General features: G+C 44.9%; 1 protein-coding gene across 1 annotated transcript in view; it reads right to left on the minus strand.

Annotated features, from left to right (window-relative positions):
* TET1 (tet methylcytosine dioxygenase 1) overlaps positions 1 to 18,958 on the minus strand; it is a 94,726-nt gene that overhangs the window by 50,966 nt on the left and 24,802 nt on the right. Inside the window, exons 3-4 of the mRNA XM_056849998.1 lie at positions 2,626 to 5,128; positions 1,772 to 1,862 (exon numbers count right to left, since the gene is read on the minus strand). Coding sequence (XP_056705976.1) covers positions 1,772 to 1,862; positions 2,626 to 5,128 — 2,594 coding nt within the window. The remainder of the gene's footprint in view (positions 1 to 1,771; positions 1,863 to 2,625; positions 5,129 to 18,958) is intronic.

The raw sequence follows: 18,958 nt of genomic DNA on the forward strand, positions 1-18,958 counted from the left end.
ATGCAAGGGCAGATAAGGACAAGCTGATACTTGCCGAAGTGAGCCCTACATGCATATTTCCCCAACATCATTAGGGTTGCCTACCATCTTTACGCTACAAATGGCAAAGTAAATCATCACTCTTCCCCCTCACTTTCTCATCAACTGCAACACCACTGTCCCAATCATTCCCATTCCTTCCATGGGGGGGGATCCCTGCCTACCACACAAGCTTCTTTCCAATGCCATGCTCAGTGATACAGGCAAGACTAAAGGAATCTCATTTGCGCCCACTAAAAGAGTTCTAAAATTCTCTCCCACCTGCTAATACTCCCCGCTCATTACATTAGTGAACAGTCAAACCATTCCTCTCTTATCCTCACAGTCCTATCTTGAACCCCCCTCCTCATCCAATAACTGAAACTTCCCATTAAAACCAGAGAATCCTTACCCTATCCACAGAAACAGAGTTCTGCTTTTTAAGCCCCATCCCTAATAGTGCTCTTTTACAAGCAGCCCTGTCAGCCAGTACTCGTCGACAGCCACTCTCCTAGCAAAGAGGGTATGACGCAACGCCTGCAAAATATGGAGTGAAGCACTCCACATTCAATAGCCATACCCAAGGAGATCTTAATGGTGATAAGCAACAATAAAACCCGAAGAGCCACACAACTAGTTCATACCTTGACTTTGGAACAAAATCCTTTCTCTCCTGACTTTTACAACCTGTTTTGAAAGCTTAGAAGATTTTGGAAGCCATTTTGGGATTACCTAAATGAGCTCTTATGGATTGTGGCAATTGCCAGGCACCAGTAATTGCGTTGTTTGGGTCTGAAAGGGAAAATGCTCCCTATTGTAGTTAGCATTCATTTCTACAGGAAATTAGCCTTCCTCCTTATTGGAGTGGTATCTTGAACTGTCCTAATGAGTCTTCAGACAATCCTCCAGTTGGCCACATTGCCCTTCATTTACCTCCTGAGGGTTACTATCGGTATAGGGTACAGCCCTTAGGAATCAACAATGAAGAGTTGGACCTCCCAGCCCATTAACTACTTGTACCCACTTCTTGTATGACTTCTAACACCAACAACCATTAATATCAGTGGTAGTTTGTGTGTGTGTGTGTGTAAAGTGCCTTCAAGTCGCAGCCGACTTATGGCGATCCCTTATGGGGTTTTCATGGCAAGAGACTAACAGAGGTTTGCCAGTGCCTTCCTCTGCACAGCAGCCTTGGTATTTCTTGGTGATCTCCCATCCAAATACTAACCAGAGCTGACTCTGCTTAGCTTCTGAGATCTGACAAGATCAGGCTAGCCTGGGCCATCCAGGTCAGGTAGTTTTTACTAGGGGTATTCAGCCCTTCTCACTAGGAATGATTCATTAGGTAGGACTGACAGCCAAAGTAGTGCAATGAATATAGAGTAAGATCTGGGAAATCCCGGTTCCAATCCCTACTCTGGCATGGAATCTTGCTTTGTGACCTTGGGCCAGTCACACTCTCCACCTAACCAACCACACAGGGTTGTTGTGAGGATAAAATGGAGGAAAGGAGAATGATGTAAGCCACTTTTGGTCCCCATAGGGCTGAAAGGTGGGGTATTAATGAATAAAATAAACAAAATATTTGGAAGGATCAAGCATTCCAGTTACTACAGCTCAGATGCTGAAATCCAGACATCCATATTAAGACATGAGATACTCTGTATAAGCAGTGTAAGAAAACAAATGGTGTCCTCCCTGTTTTGCTGCTTGTAGATATGCAAATATTTTAAATAATTTACTGGTTCCTCACCTGTCCTCCATTATTTCCCTCACAGCGGCAACACTCGGTCCTGTTCCCAGGTGTGTATAATATGGCCCTTCATCCTTCTCTATAATTTGTTCTACAGAAAGGATAAAAACGATATTAACAATGTCATCTACATATTACATAAGCACTCATGCATTCACACACTAATTTCAACCACTCAGAATGCCTGCCAAAATGCCACCATGAAGTGCAACCTACACAGGTATTTCCCCAATCGGTATGTCTGTTGCTCCCTCTCCTATTGTCAGTAGAAGGCCCTCTCAGTGGCCAGAGGCCAAGCCATCTACTACACCCTTCTACTGGTAGAGTATGACTAACATCATGGTTGAGCCCTATTTTTAAGAGCCCAAGGGAGGAAGTCCGCCACATAACTGTAATTCAAAAAGAGCAACTTACTACAGGTTGGGATTAAAGATTTCTAAATCTGAGCAGGCTGAAGAATATAATTTAATGATAACAATTCATTATTAATCTGGTAGCAAATGCAATATATAATAAGGGTCTATTGGAGCCCAATGAGAGGACACAAAACATCAGCAGTAAGGGTCAATGGCAACAGATCTGCCATTTTATTTACAATGTTCAAAGCTCATTAGCTAAAAGGTAAGAAAACCCCAGAAATCCACCCCAAAGCAGTTACCTGCATAGGATCTGGAGTGACTCAATGGCATGATCTTACCCATTATTGCTGGGATGGGAGATCATGACACTGTGTGGCCTTAATGGAGCAAGAATCAATGTTTTAGCTTACCAACCCCTAAAGCACTCTTCTGTGAGAAAACAATCTGAACACATTTTTGAAAACTCTATGCAATAATGAACCAAGCAGCACTTACCAACACAGTCACAAGATGGAAAATCAGTCTGTCCTCTCTTTGTAGGAGTATCGATTAGGTTTTTTGTAGGGGTGTCTAGGAATTTCATAGGTGATTCAAGAAAGCTACTGAGTGTATTTTTTGCTGGAGAATATCCTAAGATTCCAATACTCTGTGGATTCTCACTCGCAAAACTTCCTGATGTGAGAACCTTAACTTCATCTGCACCTTCAGCATTCCTGTGAGTCTGCAATGGATCCTCTGAAGGGGGTTCCCTACAGTTTACGGGCATGGCCTGAAGCTTCTGGCCCTTTTGCTGTTCCAGAGCATCCAGCTGGAGTTTTGCTTTGTTTTCTGCACAGAGTTCATCCCCTCTTTGAGTGGACTGACAGAAGGGCTGAGGCAAAGGATGCATCTGAGAAATACTCATTGCTTGCTGTACCTGAGAAATCTTGTCCTTTTGTGTAAACATCTGCATATTTTCACTTCCTTGGCTGAAGCAGGATTGTGTGTCTAAGTGAGAAACAGCTGGAAGATTATTGGAGGGTAGGCCACTGTGTTGCAGAGCAACAGATGCACCACTCGGCGGGTCAGCATTCTGCGCATCGCTGGAGCCCATGGTTTTTGTGTATTTCGGCGCCATCTCACAGCCAAGCAGCTTGTCTTTCATTTTGTCCTGTGCTGAGGCAGGTAAAGGTCTAGGAAATATTATTTGAGTTTTGGGAAGAAATAACATTGCTGTTTTTTGCTGCGATGGCAAAGTAATCTGATTCCGCACCTTTTGTACTTTGGCTTTAGAAGGTTTTTTCCCCGTCACAGTTAGCTTGGAGTCTTGTAGTACAATCCGACCAGGCTTGCGGAGTTTAGAAGACCTCCTTGGTTTGTCTTGTAATTCACTAAACTGGCATTCTTGCTGCAGTTGGTCAGGCATGGCTTGAGGCTTCTTCTTTAATCTCTTTACCCTGGGTACTGGTTTATCGTTTTTCCGTGCAGGTTGCCTTTGTTTGACTAACAGAGAGCTATAATTGTTCCTTACAAATACCGATTGTTTCTTCTGCAATAGGCACTGGTCCTGTTTATATTTTGATTGCATATCTGGTGGTATTCGACTAAGAAATGATGTCTTCTGATCTGGGTTTGTGGATTCAATTATTGCTGCAAGTTGAGTTAATTGGGTAGCTACTTCTTCTTCATCTTGGCTATGAATACCATCCTTAATTACGGAATTACTTTTTGAATTCAGGTCATGAATAGTCTTTCCCTCCCATTTTCCAAGCATCTCCACTCTGTTCCTCCGTTGTTTGACAGTATTTGAGATTTTGGAACATGGCCCAATGGCAGCTTTATGGTGAAGAGGATGTTTCTTGGTAGTATGACTTGAATTTCCACCGGACACTAATGCAGTGAAAGGCTTAGTATCTCTTGGAGAGAAGTGTAATCGACGCAATAAACTAGATGGACCTGTGGATTTATTATAGAGTTCAGAAGTAGCACTTTGACCATTATAAAGCAAATTGTTTGGAAGAATTTTTCTCTGTGAATGAGCACAAGGAAAAAGCTGTTGGTCTTTTGATGGGCAAGTCCCTTTAATTGCTTTCAGTGCTGATGTCAAAGAATGGGAATTCTCCTTTCTGTAATTGTTAAGTGAATGAGAGGTTGTTTCTTGCTCTATACACTGACCACTTTCGGTTTTAGCTGGTGAAGAAGCACCTAAAGAGACTTCTGACAGACGTGTTAATGCCTCAATAGCAACAACCTGCTCTACAGTTAAATTTCTGTTTTTAATCAGTGATAAAAAAGTTGATTGAAGTGACATATCTTCAGGCTGGAAATCCTTGCTTGATATGTTTGAAGCACCATCCTCAAGACTGCCATCTTCCTCAAGCACCGGAGTACAAGATGGCTTGTCCTGCAGGTCGAAAAGTGAAAAGGTTTGCAAGAGTGAGTTCTGAGACTCTTGAATGGCATTAGCGTTTTCCGTCTGCTTCACTAGAACATGGTTGTTTTGGGGGGGAGGAGCACCACATGTTCCAGTTGTCAAAGCGCTGAGGTGGTTCAGCGGAGAAGCACCAGTCTCAAAGGCATTGGAGTCATTCTCTTCGCAGCTTTTAGTTGAATCTGCACTTCTGCTCACGTCTTTTTTCAGTGATAAATCACATTCTGCTGGTGAATAAGGAATGCTTTTAATACCGTTTTTAACAGTTTGTGCAAACAACTTTTTGGGCTCATCTAACGCACTGGAAGAAGAAATGGTTTTTGCATCCTTTTCAGAATGCGTCAAATTCTCATTCCTTGCTCCGATTCCAGAAAGGTCACCATTCACATGAACGCTGAGCAACGGCTTCTCGTTCTGTGCCCACTTCTCAGCTTCTAAACCGGTCATACTTCCCTTTTCATACGCCTGTGCATTTTCCCAAGGCAATGGTTGGTTTGGTTTCACCTTGTATTTTTCACTATGGCCATTAGCAATACATTCCATGAGCTCTGGTCTGCAGCCATTTACTGGTTTGTTTTCTAAGTCTCCCTGCAAAATAATACAAACAGGGTTTTAGCCAGAGTTGTGATCCCACCAAAATATGGAAGCTTTGGCACTTGCCTACTCAGTGTTTTTAATGGGAAAGAACAAGATAGAGATGTGACACACACACACACACACACACACACAGAGGCAAAAGCAATTAAAAGGGAACACAAGGAGCAGCAGCACAGCCACAAACACATAACTGAATGCACAGTTTACTTTCAACCCAACTGTCAATAACGATTACTTCCAAATAAGCACGGACAGGATAAAGCTTTGATTCTCATTTCTACGCAGGCAGAGATTGCTATTTTAGATTAATAGAAACACAGAACTCTATCAAGTCTGAAATTTTTATTCTTTGATCCCCTATTCAAAAACTGACAGAAGTTTAACTGGATATGCAAACCCAACTTGGTTCAGTAGTTTCAGCGCTACGGAAGGCAGTTCAGAGGCAGAAGGCGCAGGTCATCAAGAAAATGAGGGGAAAGGGGGCGGTGATGTGGATTTTCCATGAAAATACGAATTGGAAAAATTTCCATAAATTTTTCCAATGCAAATTTAAATAAATGATTTAAATAACATTAGCAAAAGAAGGCAAATTTGGTACTCCATGTATAAGCCGGGACCATGTATAGGCACTGCGGTCTGTCCATACTTCACATCCCACATTTAACCCTTCAAACAGTTGCAGCACAACAGCCCTGACAGCTCTAGATACGCAGACTATATTTACATACATGGCAGGAAAAATTTTAACTGAAAAATTAATTTTCCCTCCACATCACTGGAGGTTGTGTGTGAAGCAAATGATGATGAGCTGGAGTCTTCTTTAGCCTGACCAGCTCACAATGTACATGTTGAGGTTTTGATGCTTTTTCTTAAGATGGGAGAAGTCTGTATCTGAGTCTTGGAACAAGGCCCAGAAAGTCTTTGGCACTACCTGGCATGCTATTACATGGGGCCCTGTGTTAGTAATATCAGCACAGCAGTGTACTAACTGAAAGAGAGTGGAGCAAGATTGCCTAGAGCTATTCAAAATATGAAGGAAAACATTAGAGTACCAAGTGACAGAGAGATTAAAGAGGGATGATGAGAGTTGTGTGTGTTAAGCCCCGAGGACTGATTCCTGTTGCTGGGGGTTACCTACGGAATGCGACAATGATGTAATGCAGGAGATACTGGAAATCGTGCATTCATACAACAGTGAATTAAGGCTGAAGCTGGTGAAGTTATGCAGGAATAGGAGACAAAGCAGCAAGAAAGTTAGCATAGTAGTGTGGCAGAGAGAGATCACTGATAATCAATGACACTGGGAGGTGCATTTGTGCAGGAGATATAGTCATGAAAAATGTTGGGAAACAGATGTGTGGATGGTTATCACGGCATAGTTTTCTAAATGTTGAGAACATATAGTACTTCCCCCCCCCCAACTCTTGTGCTATTAACCCTGTTTCTCAAAAGAGCTAAAGCTCCACAATTCATTGCCCCATTTCTACCGGCACCTCCAAGTTTTGTCCCTGGAATTATTTCAAACAGTAGCTTGTGAACATAAGAACGGCCCTGCTGGATCAAACCAAGGCCCATCAAGTCCAGCAGTCTGCTCACACAGTGGCCAACCAGATGCCTCTAGGAAGCCACAAACAAGACGAGTGCAGCAGCACCATCCTGCCTGTGTTCCACAGCACCTAATATAATAGGCATGCTCCTCTGAAACTAGAGAGAATAGGTATGCAGCATGACTAGTATCCATTTTAACTAATAGCCATGAATATCCCTTTCTTCCATGAATATGTCCACTCCCCTCTTAAAGCCTTCCAAGTTGGCAGCCATCACCACATCCTGGGGCAGGGAGTGCCATAATTTAACTATGTGTTGTATGAAAAAATACTTCCTTTTATCTGTTTTGAATCTCTCAACCTCCAGCTCAACAGATTACCCCGCGTTCTAGTATTATGGGAGAGGGAGAAAAACTTCTCCCTGTCCACTCTCTCCAAACCATGCATAATTTTATAGACCACTATCATGTCTCCCCTTAGCTGCCTTCTTTCCAAGCTAAACAGCCCTAAGAGTATTAACCGCTCCTCATAGGGCAGTTGGTCTAGTCCCCTAATCATTTTGGTTGCTCTTTTCTGCACCTTCTCAAGCTCTGTAATATCCTTTTTTAGGTGTGGTGACCAGAACTGTACACAGTATTCCAAGTGTGGTCTCACCATAGATTTGTACAACGGCAGTACGATATCAGCAGTTTTATTCTCTATTCCTCGTCTAATTATGGCCAGCATGGGATTTGCCTTTTTTACAGCAGCTGCACACTGGGTTGACATCTTCATTGAGCTATCCACTACCACCCCAAGATCCCTTTCTTGGTCTGTCGCTGCCAGCACAGATCCCATCAGTGTATATGTGAAGTTGCCAGGTAACAAGTGACAGCTTTATTGTCTTGTAAAGCCCCTACACGTTTCATTATATAAGCTTCATCAGGGGGATCAGAGTTCCTTTGTGCTGACCCACTCCACAGCAATTGAGTTGCTGTCCCCTGTTACCTAGCATCTTTGTCCTTTTTTGGTTTGCAAGCCTGTTGGTGTATCAGCAAGTGACTGTATACAACGGACTCTCCAGCCAAAGTTGTCTTAGGTCCCTCCATGATGTCCATGAGGCTCTCCAAAATAATACCTGACCTTAAAACACATGGTAGGATACCCACTAGGTTTACACAATGCCTTGTGAACATGTCACTTGGCTACTGGAAGGTGCAAGAACTATACAACTACTGTCATCAGTTAACCACTAGCTGAAAGCAGAGCTCTCCACTTACCTGCCCCAGACTGAGCAGGAGAGTAACATAGGTGGCTTGCCCCTAGAGACTTATATAGCCAATAGGATTCCAAAATTTTCTTCAGAACATGTTCATTGGCCTTGAGAATTAAGCTTCCAAAGACTTGGCCAAACTATGAAACACCAGCACCCAGGAACAGTTTCCCACCTCCCTTGTTTGCGGAAAGCCTGAAGCAAAAAAAGGAAGTGTCAGGGGACAGCTAGAGCATGGCTGACTCTTTGCTTGAGCCAAATTTGGTTTATTGTGAGATCTGCAGTTTTTCGGACTAAAACATGGAAGATTTTTCTCGTCTCCTGCCCTCATTAATAAGCCTGTGACACAACATCCAGTAAAGCCTCTTTGAGTGATGTGACAAGCCTGGTCAATATTGGCCTTCAGAGACCAGCATGTTATGCCAGCAGTGCTAAGGATACCATCTACTTGACAGTCACAAACTACCTTAACTTGGTTCAATTAAGAATTGTTTAAGTAAGGTTCAATGAGTCTTGCTCATTTAATTGGATACCTTTCAACTGGTCTCACAGAGGTGGGCATATGGGTTATAATTTGCATTTGCGTTCATGACCATCCTGTCAGAAGAAATTCATTGGACAACAATGCATTATTTATTTGTTTGGGATCCATGCATTGCTCAGGGAAGGCAGAAGGGAACAAGCCTTCATTCAATTGGACCCTGCTAAAAAGTAGCCAACCAGAATACAGCTAAAACAGCTCTACTTCCAGCCAACCTTTTCTGGAAAAGGTTGTTGAATGGTGGCTCAGCAGCTCCAGACATACCTGAATACACTGCAAGCTACATATACACAAACCATACAACAGCACATTCAACTTAACTAAATACACTATGAAAACCCCTGCCATTAAACAGACTTCTGGCAACATGTTTGAATCAAAGCAAGCTCCTCTCCAACACACATGAGCTGCAGTCAAGGCACTATTTATGTATTATTATTTAAAGCATTAAAGGTCCCCAAGGAGGGAATATTAAAACACTGCATACATTAAAAAGCATTTAAATATACAAATAGGAAATATTTAAAACAAATAAAACAATTAAATAAAGACACGGAGGAGGGCTAGTAAGAGTTAGTAAGGAAACACCAAACCAAAAGTCTTCACATGGTGGCTGAAGCCAATGACAGAGGGAGACAGACAAGGGGAGGGACTTCCAAAGTCTTGGCACCATGACTGAGAAGGCCCTAAAAGATAAACCAGTTATTTTTCTAAGAACAAAGACACTTGGTCAAAGGCATACCCATCCACCCCTGTAGCAACCATGTAATTCAGCAACAACCACAATATGATACAGATAACAGATTATAAAAAGATGAACCTTTGGACATTTAAAAAAATTAAATTGAGGCTATTAGCCTGTGCTCTTTTATCATAAGCCTATTACAAAACAGGCAAAAAGCATTTTGTAGAGCCAATGACTAAATTGACTTGTTTAAGAGAAACAAGTAAAAGCTATGCAGTTATATGGCATCTACAGCACAGACAAGTAAGAAAGCTTACCAAATGCAAGTAATGATACCAGGTTATCAAACATCAAAGGGAACCTACCAGAAAAATCCTCCATCTCTTCCTTCTGCACCATCTAGAAAACAACTGTTAGGTATTAAGGTGGGGGAGCAAGGCAAACTGTTTAGAAGCCAGAATCGCTTGTGAGAATCGCTGGGCTACTTAAACTCATCTCAATCATCAGGACTAGTCTAGCCTTTTCCAAGTACTTGCTAATGCTCCTGACACGGCTGTAAAGTCACTTGTAAAGACAGACAGCCAAATGTTTCCAACAGGAGAGAAGTCTTCACAATCAGTACCTATCAATGCCTTGATATATGAAATAGGAACACCACCCACAGGCTTCTAGACAGGAACAAATGGTACCTTTACATCTGGGATAAGGGGCTTTTTAAAAACAACAATGTGACGGATGAGGGGTTAATCTGCAGCAAGAGACGACAGACCAAGAGTGGGCGGAGCCAGAGAGCTGACACTGTGAGTTCTGAGAGACAGAAAGCATTGGCAGCTTGGGACCCAGCCTGAGAGGAGGCTATGATAGATTGGGAGCTTGGGAACCAGCCTGAGAGGAGGCTGTGAAAGGAGTCCTAAGACTGGAACCAGCCAGAGAAGGCTGTGATAGATTCTGAGCTTGGTAGCGAGACTGAGCAGAAGCCAGACTGTACTCTGTGAACCTGAGGGGTTCTTTTAAAGCCAAAGCTATTGGAACGCACACAACCTGTGGGAGTGACAGGAGTGAGAACTGGGTTAGAGAGGGCCCATTCTCAAGTCACAAAGGGGAATTAGTCTCTGAGGTAGAGCTATTCCGGTAGCAGGGAGGTGTGGAGGATTACAGCCACTGAGGTGGGGTAGTCAGAGAGAACTGGAAGAGGGATTTTGGATATTTCCCCAAACTTCTGTGAGTTCTCTGAGGAGAGAAAGGAACTCAAACTTCCTTCGCTCCTGTGAGCTAGGCTGGGAACAAAGAGTCTGAGAAACTGAATCTGAGTAACAGTTCTGAGGGACAGAACTAAGCTTGAAACTAAGAACTGAAGGAACTTGAGTGAAGAAAACATCTAAGCTATCTCTCTGAAGTAATCTTATGTATATAAATCTGACTCTGAGTTTTTCCTCCAATTCTGCCTTTTCCTTGAAAATCAATCTCTGTGAGTTCTGTTCAATAAACTTCCCTATTTTGTTGGTTGAAGTTAAAAAGCCTCTTGTGTCATATTTCTCTCTGAGGTAAATACGGGTGTGGGACTGGAGGAGAAGGAAAATAATCTCCTCACAAATATACTCAGGCCAACGCTTTTCCCTCAGCATATACAGTCAGGCTGAGAGAGTGGAAAATTGAAGTGGTTGAAAGGGGGTGGCGTCATAGCAACACAGCAGGTTCTCTGCAACAGTGATCGTAATGAAGAGGCAAAATGAAGGTGGAGGGCCAAGGCATGATGATAAGAAGCTTTGCTAATCCAGAGGTTTCGTGCAGTCCTGCAAGTCAGGAGCTAACGTGGCACACTCCTATTCCCTTGCGCCCAACCTTGCGCCCAATAGGCTGGTTACCTATGTCAAGTAAGAAGTGCCTCTACATGACCAGAAAGGAAAATTTCCTAGAAGTCTGTGGTTCTTCTTTTAAGCCATAAATACCTCAGAATAGTAGGTGGAGACAGGCTAATAAAAAAAAAAAAAATCACAATCCCGGCTAGCAACTCTTGTTGTCTTATCTATCCAAATGAAATTACTTTCTGAAAAGACAGATGAAGCCACGCAACTTCGTCCAGAGGTAGAGAAAAAAAATGAGATTACTATACTAATATTTTACTCAGTGTGCCAATGCCTAGCTGATTAAACTAGCCCTTCCTTATAGCAATTTGACATAGATAGGTTTCCTGTTCTCACAACTGCCTATGAGAACAATCCACCACCCCAAAAATGTTGAAGAATATAAGTGCCTGAGCCACAAAACAGAAGGACAGCAACTGAGAAGACCTGCTGAAAACCTACAGCCACTTATCACAACTGGGATTATCCAAGAGCTGCAGGGAAACTTCACTTGCAGGCACACACAGCTTATTTTAGGAATTTGAGAGTGGATGTAGCAGTGAGGAAGCACTCATTCCCACATCTGTACACAGGGGAAAGGCCAGGTGCCAGAACTGTTGTGCAGATGGTCCCACATCCATCAGCATACACTTTCTGGCGTGTGCTAAAGCAACACACTGATTGAAACCACACCAACTCTGCAGCGAGAACCAAGCATATGGTAACCTTATAGCAAAACTTTGGCTGCAAGGGCTAAACACCATTATTGGTCCAGTTTCATCAAATCCTGAAAGAGAGCAAATAGGTTATACTTCTTAAAGGCTGGTATTCTCTTGTCTGACCCTCTGCAGTTGTAGACTGCACACTGACCTGTATCATTAAAACTGAGCTTGTCATGCGATGCCCTTCCTCCCTCATTAATTGTGTCAATGCTGCCTTAAATATAATCTGATAGTTCTTAGAATCAAAGGCAGTCAGCCAACAGCAGTGAGAGGCCAAAAAGGTACCAAATCTCAAAGTTTTACCCCCGTGATGATAAATTACTAGCAAATATCCTAATCTTTTATATGTAGAAAAATAGAGTTGCGCTTACCTGTAACTGTTGCTCATCGAGGTCTTCTGTGCAGACATGGATTGGGACTGCCACTGGCAGGACTTTTTAGCTTTCAGGCCGATGAGGAGGCACCCGTCCCCTCCAGAGGGGCGGGACAGCTTTTTCCCGCCTAAGCCGCCACGTGCTCCAGAGCAGCGCACCCCCTCTCCCACAGTTCTTACATGCCACCACAAGCTCCCAACAGCAGAGGTATTTACAGTAAGAGAGCTCACAGCAGGGCAGGAAGGAGGGAATGCGTGTCTGCACAGAAGACCTCAATGAACAACAGTTACAGGTAAGTGCAACTCTGTTTTCATCTTCAGTCTTCAGTGCAGCCCCACATTGGGATTTTAGCCAGATACTCACCCATAGGAGGTGGGGTGGCACTCTTACTGGAACAACAACTGAAGTATCGCTTTTCTAACATCTGCATCCTTTTTTGCCTGCAGGTCCACAGCGTCACGTTTCATGAACGTATCCTCCGTATCCTAGGTTGCAGCCTTACAGACGTCTACCAATGGAACCCTTCACCGGAATGCCACAGAGGAGCCCTGTGCTCTCACAGAGTGGACTTTCACGTCCGGGGACAAGTCTTACCTGCTGTCTTGTAACAGGAATGAACAGTTGAGACCACCCATCTAGATACTGTGTGCGCTGATGCAGCCTTATCCTACTTTGGGCCAGCCTAACAAATGAAGATGGATTCATCCAATCTAAAGTGCTTTGTCCTATCAATGTTGTAAAGATCCCGCCCAGATCTAGCCACGGTTATCCATGCGACAGTCACATCTAGGCTGGACTACTGTAACTCGCTCGACGTAGGGCTGCCCTTAAGACTGACCCGGAGGCTCCAGCTGGTACAAAATGCGGCGGTGAGGCTCCTTACTGGGGCCTCGCCCCGAGACCATATACAGTCAGTGCTCAGACAACTGCACTGGCTCCAGATGAGTACAGGATCAGGTTTAAGGTGTTGGTTTTAACCTTTAAAGCCTTACATGGTCTGGGACCGTCGTATTTTCGCAACTGCCTCTCTTGGCATACTCCACGAAGAGCATTACGCTCTGCTGATAATAACTTGTTGGTGGTCCCCGGCCTGAGGAGTGCGTGGCTGTCCTGGGCCAGGGCCTTTTCAGCCCTGGCTCCGGCCTGGTGGAATGCTCTGCCTCGTAACATCAGGGCCCTGTGGGACCTGAAAGAGTTCTGCAGGGCCTGTAAGACAGAGCTATTCCGCCAGGCCTATGGTTGAGGACAGCTGCAAGTGAGATCAGTGCTGGCCTCCCTACTCCCCCCCTTCTTCGCCTATAACCAACTTATTGGGAGTGGATAGCCGACCAAGTTTTAAGTCGTTATTTTATGGCTGGCTTCATCTGCGACAGTGGGCACTTTATATATATGGCGACCATTGTTTTATAATTAATGGAATGATTTTATGGTTTTATTGTTATATTGTAAATTTTAATGTTGTAACCCGCCCTGAGCCCAGCCTTGGCTGGGGGAGGGCGGGCCAGAAGTATGAAAAATAAATAAAAATAAAGAATAGCTCTTCTAACATCTAACGTGCGTAAGGCCTGCTCAACCTGTGAGGCAGGATTTGGGAAGAAAACTGGCAACACAATTTCTTGCACCAAATGAAACCTAGATATATCTGCGGCAGAAAATCTAAACTATGGTGCAGAACTACTTTCTCAGTAAACACCTTCAAAAACGGGGAGTCAGCCTTTAGCGCGGCCATCTCGCTCATCCATCTGGTGGATGTGACCACAACCAGGAATGCCACCTTCTTGGAAAATGTGGCCAAGGGGCAAGTTTTCATTGGTTCAAAGGGTAGTCCCAAAAGTTGCAGCAGGACTAAGGACAGAGACCATCGAGGCACTGTTTTCAGTAAAGGAGGGAAAGCATTTATTAACCCCTTCAAGAAACGCTTAGACAAACTGTGAGTAAATAAAGACATCCCCTCCACCATGTCATGGAATGCCGACATAGCCGCAAGGTGAACTTTTACTGATGCTACAGCCAACCCCTTATGCACTAAGGCCAGTAAATGTTCCAATACAATTGGAATGGTACACATAAATGGGGAGAATCCTCACTCTGTCACCCATTTTCAAAACGATCCCACTTCCTGGTATACGAATATCGAGTGGATAGTTTTATGGCTTGAACAAGGATATCCTTAACCTCCTGGGAAAGAGCTATCTGCAAACCCTTAGTTGCCACGCCATCAGATGGAGGCATTGCACATCATGATGGAACAGCTGATCCCAGAGTAGTAAATCTGGTTCCTGGGGGAGGGTCATATATTATGGCCCCGCTAACTTGAGGAGTTGCAAGAACCAAATCTAACATGGTCAAAAGGGAGCTATAAGTATGCCGTCCAAATGATCTGCTATCACCTTCCCTAGGACTCTGGATAACAACGGGAAGGGTGGAAAGGCATAGAATGGGCACCCTGATGACTGGATCTGGAATGCATCCTCCAATGACAAGGGGTCGTTCCCTGCCAGAGAGCAAAACATCTGAGTTTTTCTCATCTCTCTGACTGCAAACAGATAGAGCTGTTGCATGCCCCAAATCTCAAATACTGGTTGAAGGTACTTGTCCTGAAGGGACCACTCATGGTTGGTCTGATAACTTCTGCTTAACCTGCCTGCTAAAATGTTTTGTATACCCTGCTATGTGAATAGCTCTTAGGGAAATTTGGTTGTTTAGGTCACCTTCCAAGCCCATAAGGCCTCCATGCAGAGGAGGAGGGAATCTGTGCCCCTTGCTTATTTAGATGGTACACCATGTTCATATTGTCAAACTGAACCAGAATCCTCTTTCCTTGAAGGATATCTGCAAATAAGGTAAGGGCAAAGGTAACTGCAGTTCAAGCACATTAATGTGACTACAGGTCTCATCATTCCCCCAAATACCTTGAATCGATATCCCTTGACAGTGTGCCCTCCAACCTTTCAGGGAAGCATCAGTGGTAACAGTAACTTCAGGGGCCCAATAACTGAATGGGAGGCCCCCATATAAATTACAGTCCCATAGCCACTAATCCATCAAGCGTATCACCCGGCGAGGGATGGCGAGATTATGACCTTGGGTCAATTTCATAGGATTAAAACGCTTAATAAACCAGTTCTGCAGAACCGGCATGAGTAGCCTAGCCTGCCCTACAACAGCTGTGGTAGAGGCCATCAAGCCAAATAACCTCTGTATGGACTTGACCATTAGCCAGCGAGACCTTTAAAAGGATCTAATCATGGTCTGAATGGCCTTGCCCCTCTCATTGGGAAGTAGAGCCCTGGCTTGTACCAAATCCAACATAGCCCCAACAAACTGGACTTTCTGAGAGGGTTGCAACTTAGATTTTTCCTAATTAACAATGAGTCCTAACATCTGACACATAGAAAGCACCAGGTTCACATGATAAGTCAACAATTCTTTGGAGTGGGCCACTATTAGCCAATCATACAGATATGGGAATATGGAGCAACCTTTCATTCTTAAGTGAGCTACCACTACAGCCTCACACTTGGGGAAGACCCAGGAGTCTGAGGCCAATCCAAAGGGTTGTGAAGAGTACTGGTAAATCTCAGAGACATATCTGAAATGAAGGAATTTTCTATGGCTTGAGTGGATAGTAATGTAGAAATAGGCATCTTTGAGATCAAGTACGACAAACCAGGTATTTATTGTAAGTAACTCCAACACCATAGATAAAGAAACCATCCTAAACTTGGAAATATGTAAAAACTTATTTAACTTCTGTAAATCCAGAATTGGCCTACGCCCACCATTCTTTTTGTCCACCAGGGAAAACCTGGAATAAAACCCCCATTGCAGGAGACCTTCAGTAACTCTTTGAACATCTCTCTTGCCAGTCAGCTCCAAAAGCTGTGTTGCTAACTCAAGGAAAAGATTACCTTGAGCCTTAGAGGGGGGCAAACAATTTGGTAACTCTTTAAAATCTAACTGATAACCATCTTTAACCCTCTTTCCTTGTAGAATATCTGCAAACAAACTAAGGACAAAGGTACCCAGGCATCTGAGCAAATCTCATGCTATCGAGGGTAGAATCTTGCCAGTCTTTCCCAGAAACAGATAGTACCCTCAAAGGGTGGTAGCAATAGTCAGAATCTTTGCCCTTGTTGTTGATGATCTTTGGGAGGGTGTCACAAGACGTGCTCCTGAGTCTCATGACTAGCCCAAGGCATCCCCCTTTGGGCCCAAGGAACTGCCAGAATGCAGGAGATCCTAAGACCCGGTGGCCTGGAGAGGGCCATGAGCCAAGCAGCCGGAGACCTTCAAGTCTGTCTGGCTATGGTATAAAGTTTGGCTACTTTTTCTTGCCGTAGGACGAAGGAGATTTGGTTGTATCTATCAGGATTCCCAGGTGGAGAAGCCTCTGAGAGGGCTCCAGATTACCTTTGTCCCTGTTGATTGAGAACCCATGATCTTCCGGCAGTTGCAGAACTAGCTGCGTATGCGAGCAGCTCTGATCCCGGGATAGGACACATATAAGTATGTCCTGTTAGTGAATTAGAGCCACCATCGTCACAAGAACCTCAGATCCAGAATGGCGTGCCAGCCCCGTTCCTCTTGGGGACCGTGGAAGGCATGGAGTATACACCTAAGAAATGTTGAGATGGAATGGCGTTTTCGATAGCCTGACTGCCCATAAGGTGTTTGCACTGCAATGGCAGTGTGAAGAAGTTTGTCTCTTTTGAGAGGTCAGGGAGGGGGGACGGGCAATCTGGAGAGGTATAGGAGAATTCTATTAGATATCCTTGATTGACTATCTGAAGTCCCCAGTGATCTGCTTGGGCAGCTGTCCAACAGGTGGAGAAGAGGCGCAACCGTCCTCCCACTGGAGGTGGGGTGGCGTCCCTGCTTCGCTGGACAGGAGCTGCTGGCGCATCAATCTGTCTGGAACTGGGAGTAGCGTGATGTTCTAAAAAAACGACCTCCCCTGAAAAAGGATCCTCAGGAAAGAGCCCACTGACCCCTTCTTTGGTTACAGCGGAATCAGGGAAGAGAGTGGAAGGAGCGAAAGGAATGAGAGGAGTAACCCTTGTGCTCCCTGAGCACGCTTCTGGGCAAGGACGTCTTCTTATCCTTAGATTCCACGAGTATGGAATCCAGCGGATCCCCAAAGAGCTTGCCGCCTTGGCAGGGGAACCCCAAAGCTCAGCTTTGGATCGTGGGTCGGCTTGCATGGGCAAAGCCATAAGGACTTCTTGGCTACAGATTGTGTGGCCAATGCCCATGCCGAGAAGGACACGGTGTCGAGAGTAGAGTCTGCCAGGAAGGGAACTGCTCTTAGTACCCTAGAGACTCCTTCTAAAGCCCTATTGCTATCCTCTGAATAAGCAGACCCAACATGTGTGTCCGCACTAAGGCGGCTCTGGAAATAAGGGCGGAGGTGATAGAGGCGCTAATCGCCATTGCAGAGGCCTCATGGGCTCTTAGAAAGACGAGTACCGCCCTTTCTATCTAGCAGGTCTTAGATTGTCCCCAGGTCATGTCTGGCAACGAGGTCAAAGGAGTGGAGTGCTGTAGCTGGGGCCTCCACCAGGGGGACCTGCAACAACTGTGTGTTGGTATTGGATAAAGAGTAAAAAATTTCAGAGCCTCCACTAGGGGGCGCCTGCAAAAGCTGTGTGTTGGAACTGCTTAATTTCCAAAGGCTTCTCCCCTTCCGCCTTTGGCAGAGCAGTGAAATAATCTGGCACTAGGGTAGACCTTGAAGGAGTGGAGTGCCTAAGAAAAAACTCCTCAGATCCTTATAATTTGTCAGCAGAATGAAGGTTGGAGCCCTCAGATAAGTCTAGAGGTGGCAAGAGCCTTAGGTGGTAGGGTCTGGAACTCCTCTTGAGCAAATAATCTAGTTTGCTTTTCCTCTGTAGGTGGGATGTCTTTCTCAGAGGAGAAATCCTCCCTCCTCCCTGTCCAAATTATCTGAGGATGTAGAGGATATGATAGGCTCTGGGTGTCTGGGGGGGGCTTTTGGGGTGGCTTTAGAGGGCCCCCATTGACCCTCACACCTTTGACAGTCATGGTGTACCGTACTGCTTTTCACCCTGGGTGCCTGTAGTACAGCCTGAGGGGGACAGGAGACATGTACTGAAGGGACTGGGGAGGAAATTTGAAGGGCTTGAAGCCCGTCTGCAAAGGCACTCCTTACTAATTCAGCCAGCTCTCACCTTAGGGCTGAAAATACCTCCCTCTGTCTGAGGAACCGCCGGGAGGTGTTACCCATCTTCACATGCTTGAGGCGGGTTGCTCCGACACGCCGGAGAAGATCTCATGCACGGGCTCATGGCCGGCTGAGAAGCCCTGGTCGCAGGGTTGTAAAGGAGGCTTTACCGAAGTATCGGAAGAGGCCCAAGGCGCAAGAGGTGTACGGCTAGCAGCTGCGCCAGTTGTCTTTGTAGCAGCCTCTCCACCTGCCACGCCACCTGATTTTAAAAATGCAGGCACGTTGATAGTCTTTGTAGCAACCTCGCTGCCTGCGGACCCAAGGCACAAGGGTAGCAGCCGTGCCGCCTGATTTCAAAAGTGGGACTAGAAGTCGCGGCGCTGCTTTTTTGGGCCCCTTGCTACGTTTTGGGCTGCTAGGCTTTGGACCATCAGAAGGACCCTTTTTCTTTCTTTCTTTCTTTTTTGGCGTCTTTTGATTTAGTCAAGCCAGATTTCTTACTTTTGGTGCCAGGCTCCTTTCCCCTCATAGTCAAATCGCCTCCATAAGTACAGGAGGGTTGGTCTTAACTCTACGTGGTCGCCACTAGCAAGCCTGGATCTAAATCCGCTGGCGAGATATACTCGTCGTTGCAGGCCTACACCATTTTGTTTGGGAGGGAAAAATTAG

Source organism: Euleptes europaea, chromosome 5 (assembly GCF_029931775.1).
Source record: "Euleptes europaea isolate rEulEur1 chromosome 5, rEulEur1.hap1, whole genome shotgun sequence".
Taxonomy (NCBI): domain Eukaryota; kingdom Metazoa; phylum Chordata; class Lepidosauria; order Squamata; family Sphaerodactylidae; genus Euleptes; species Euleptes europaea.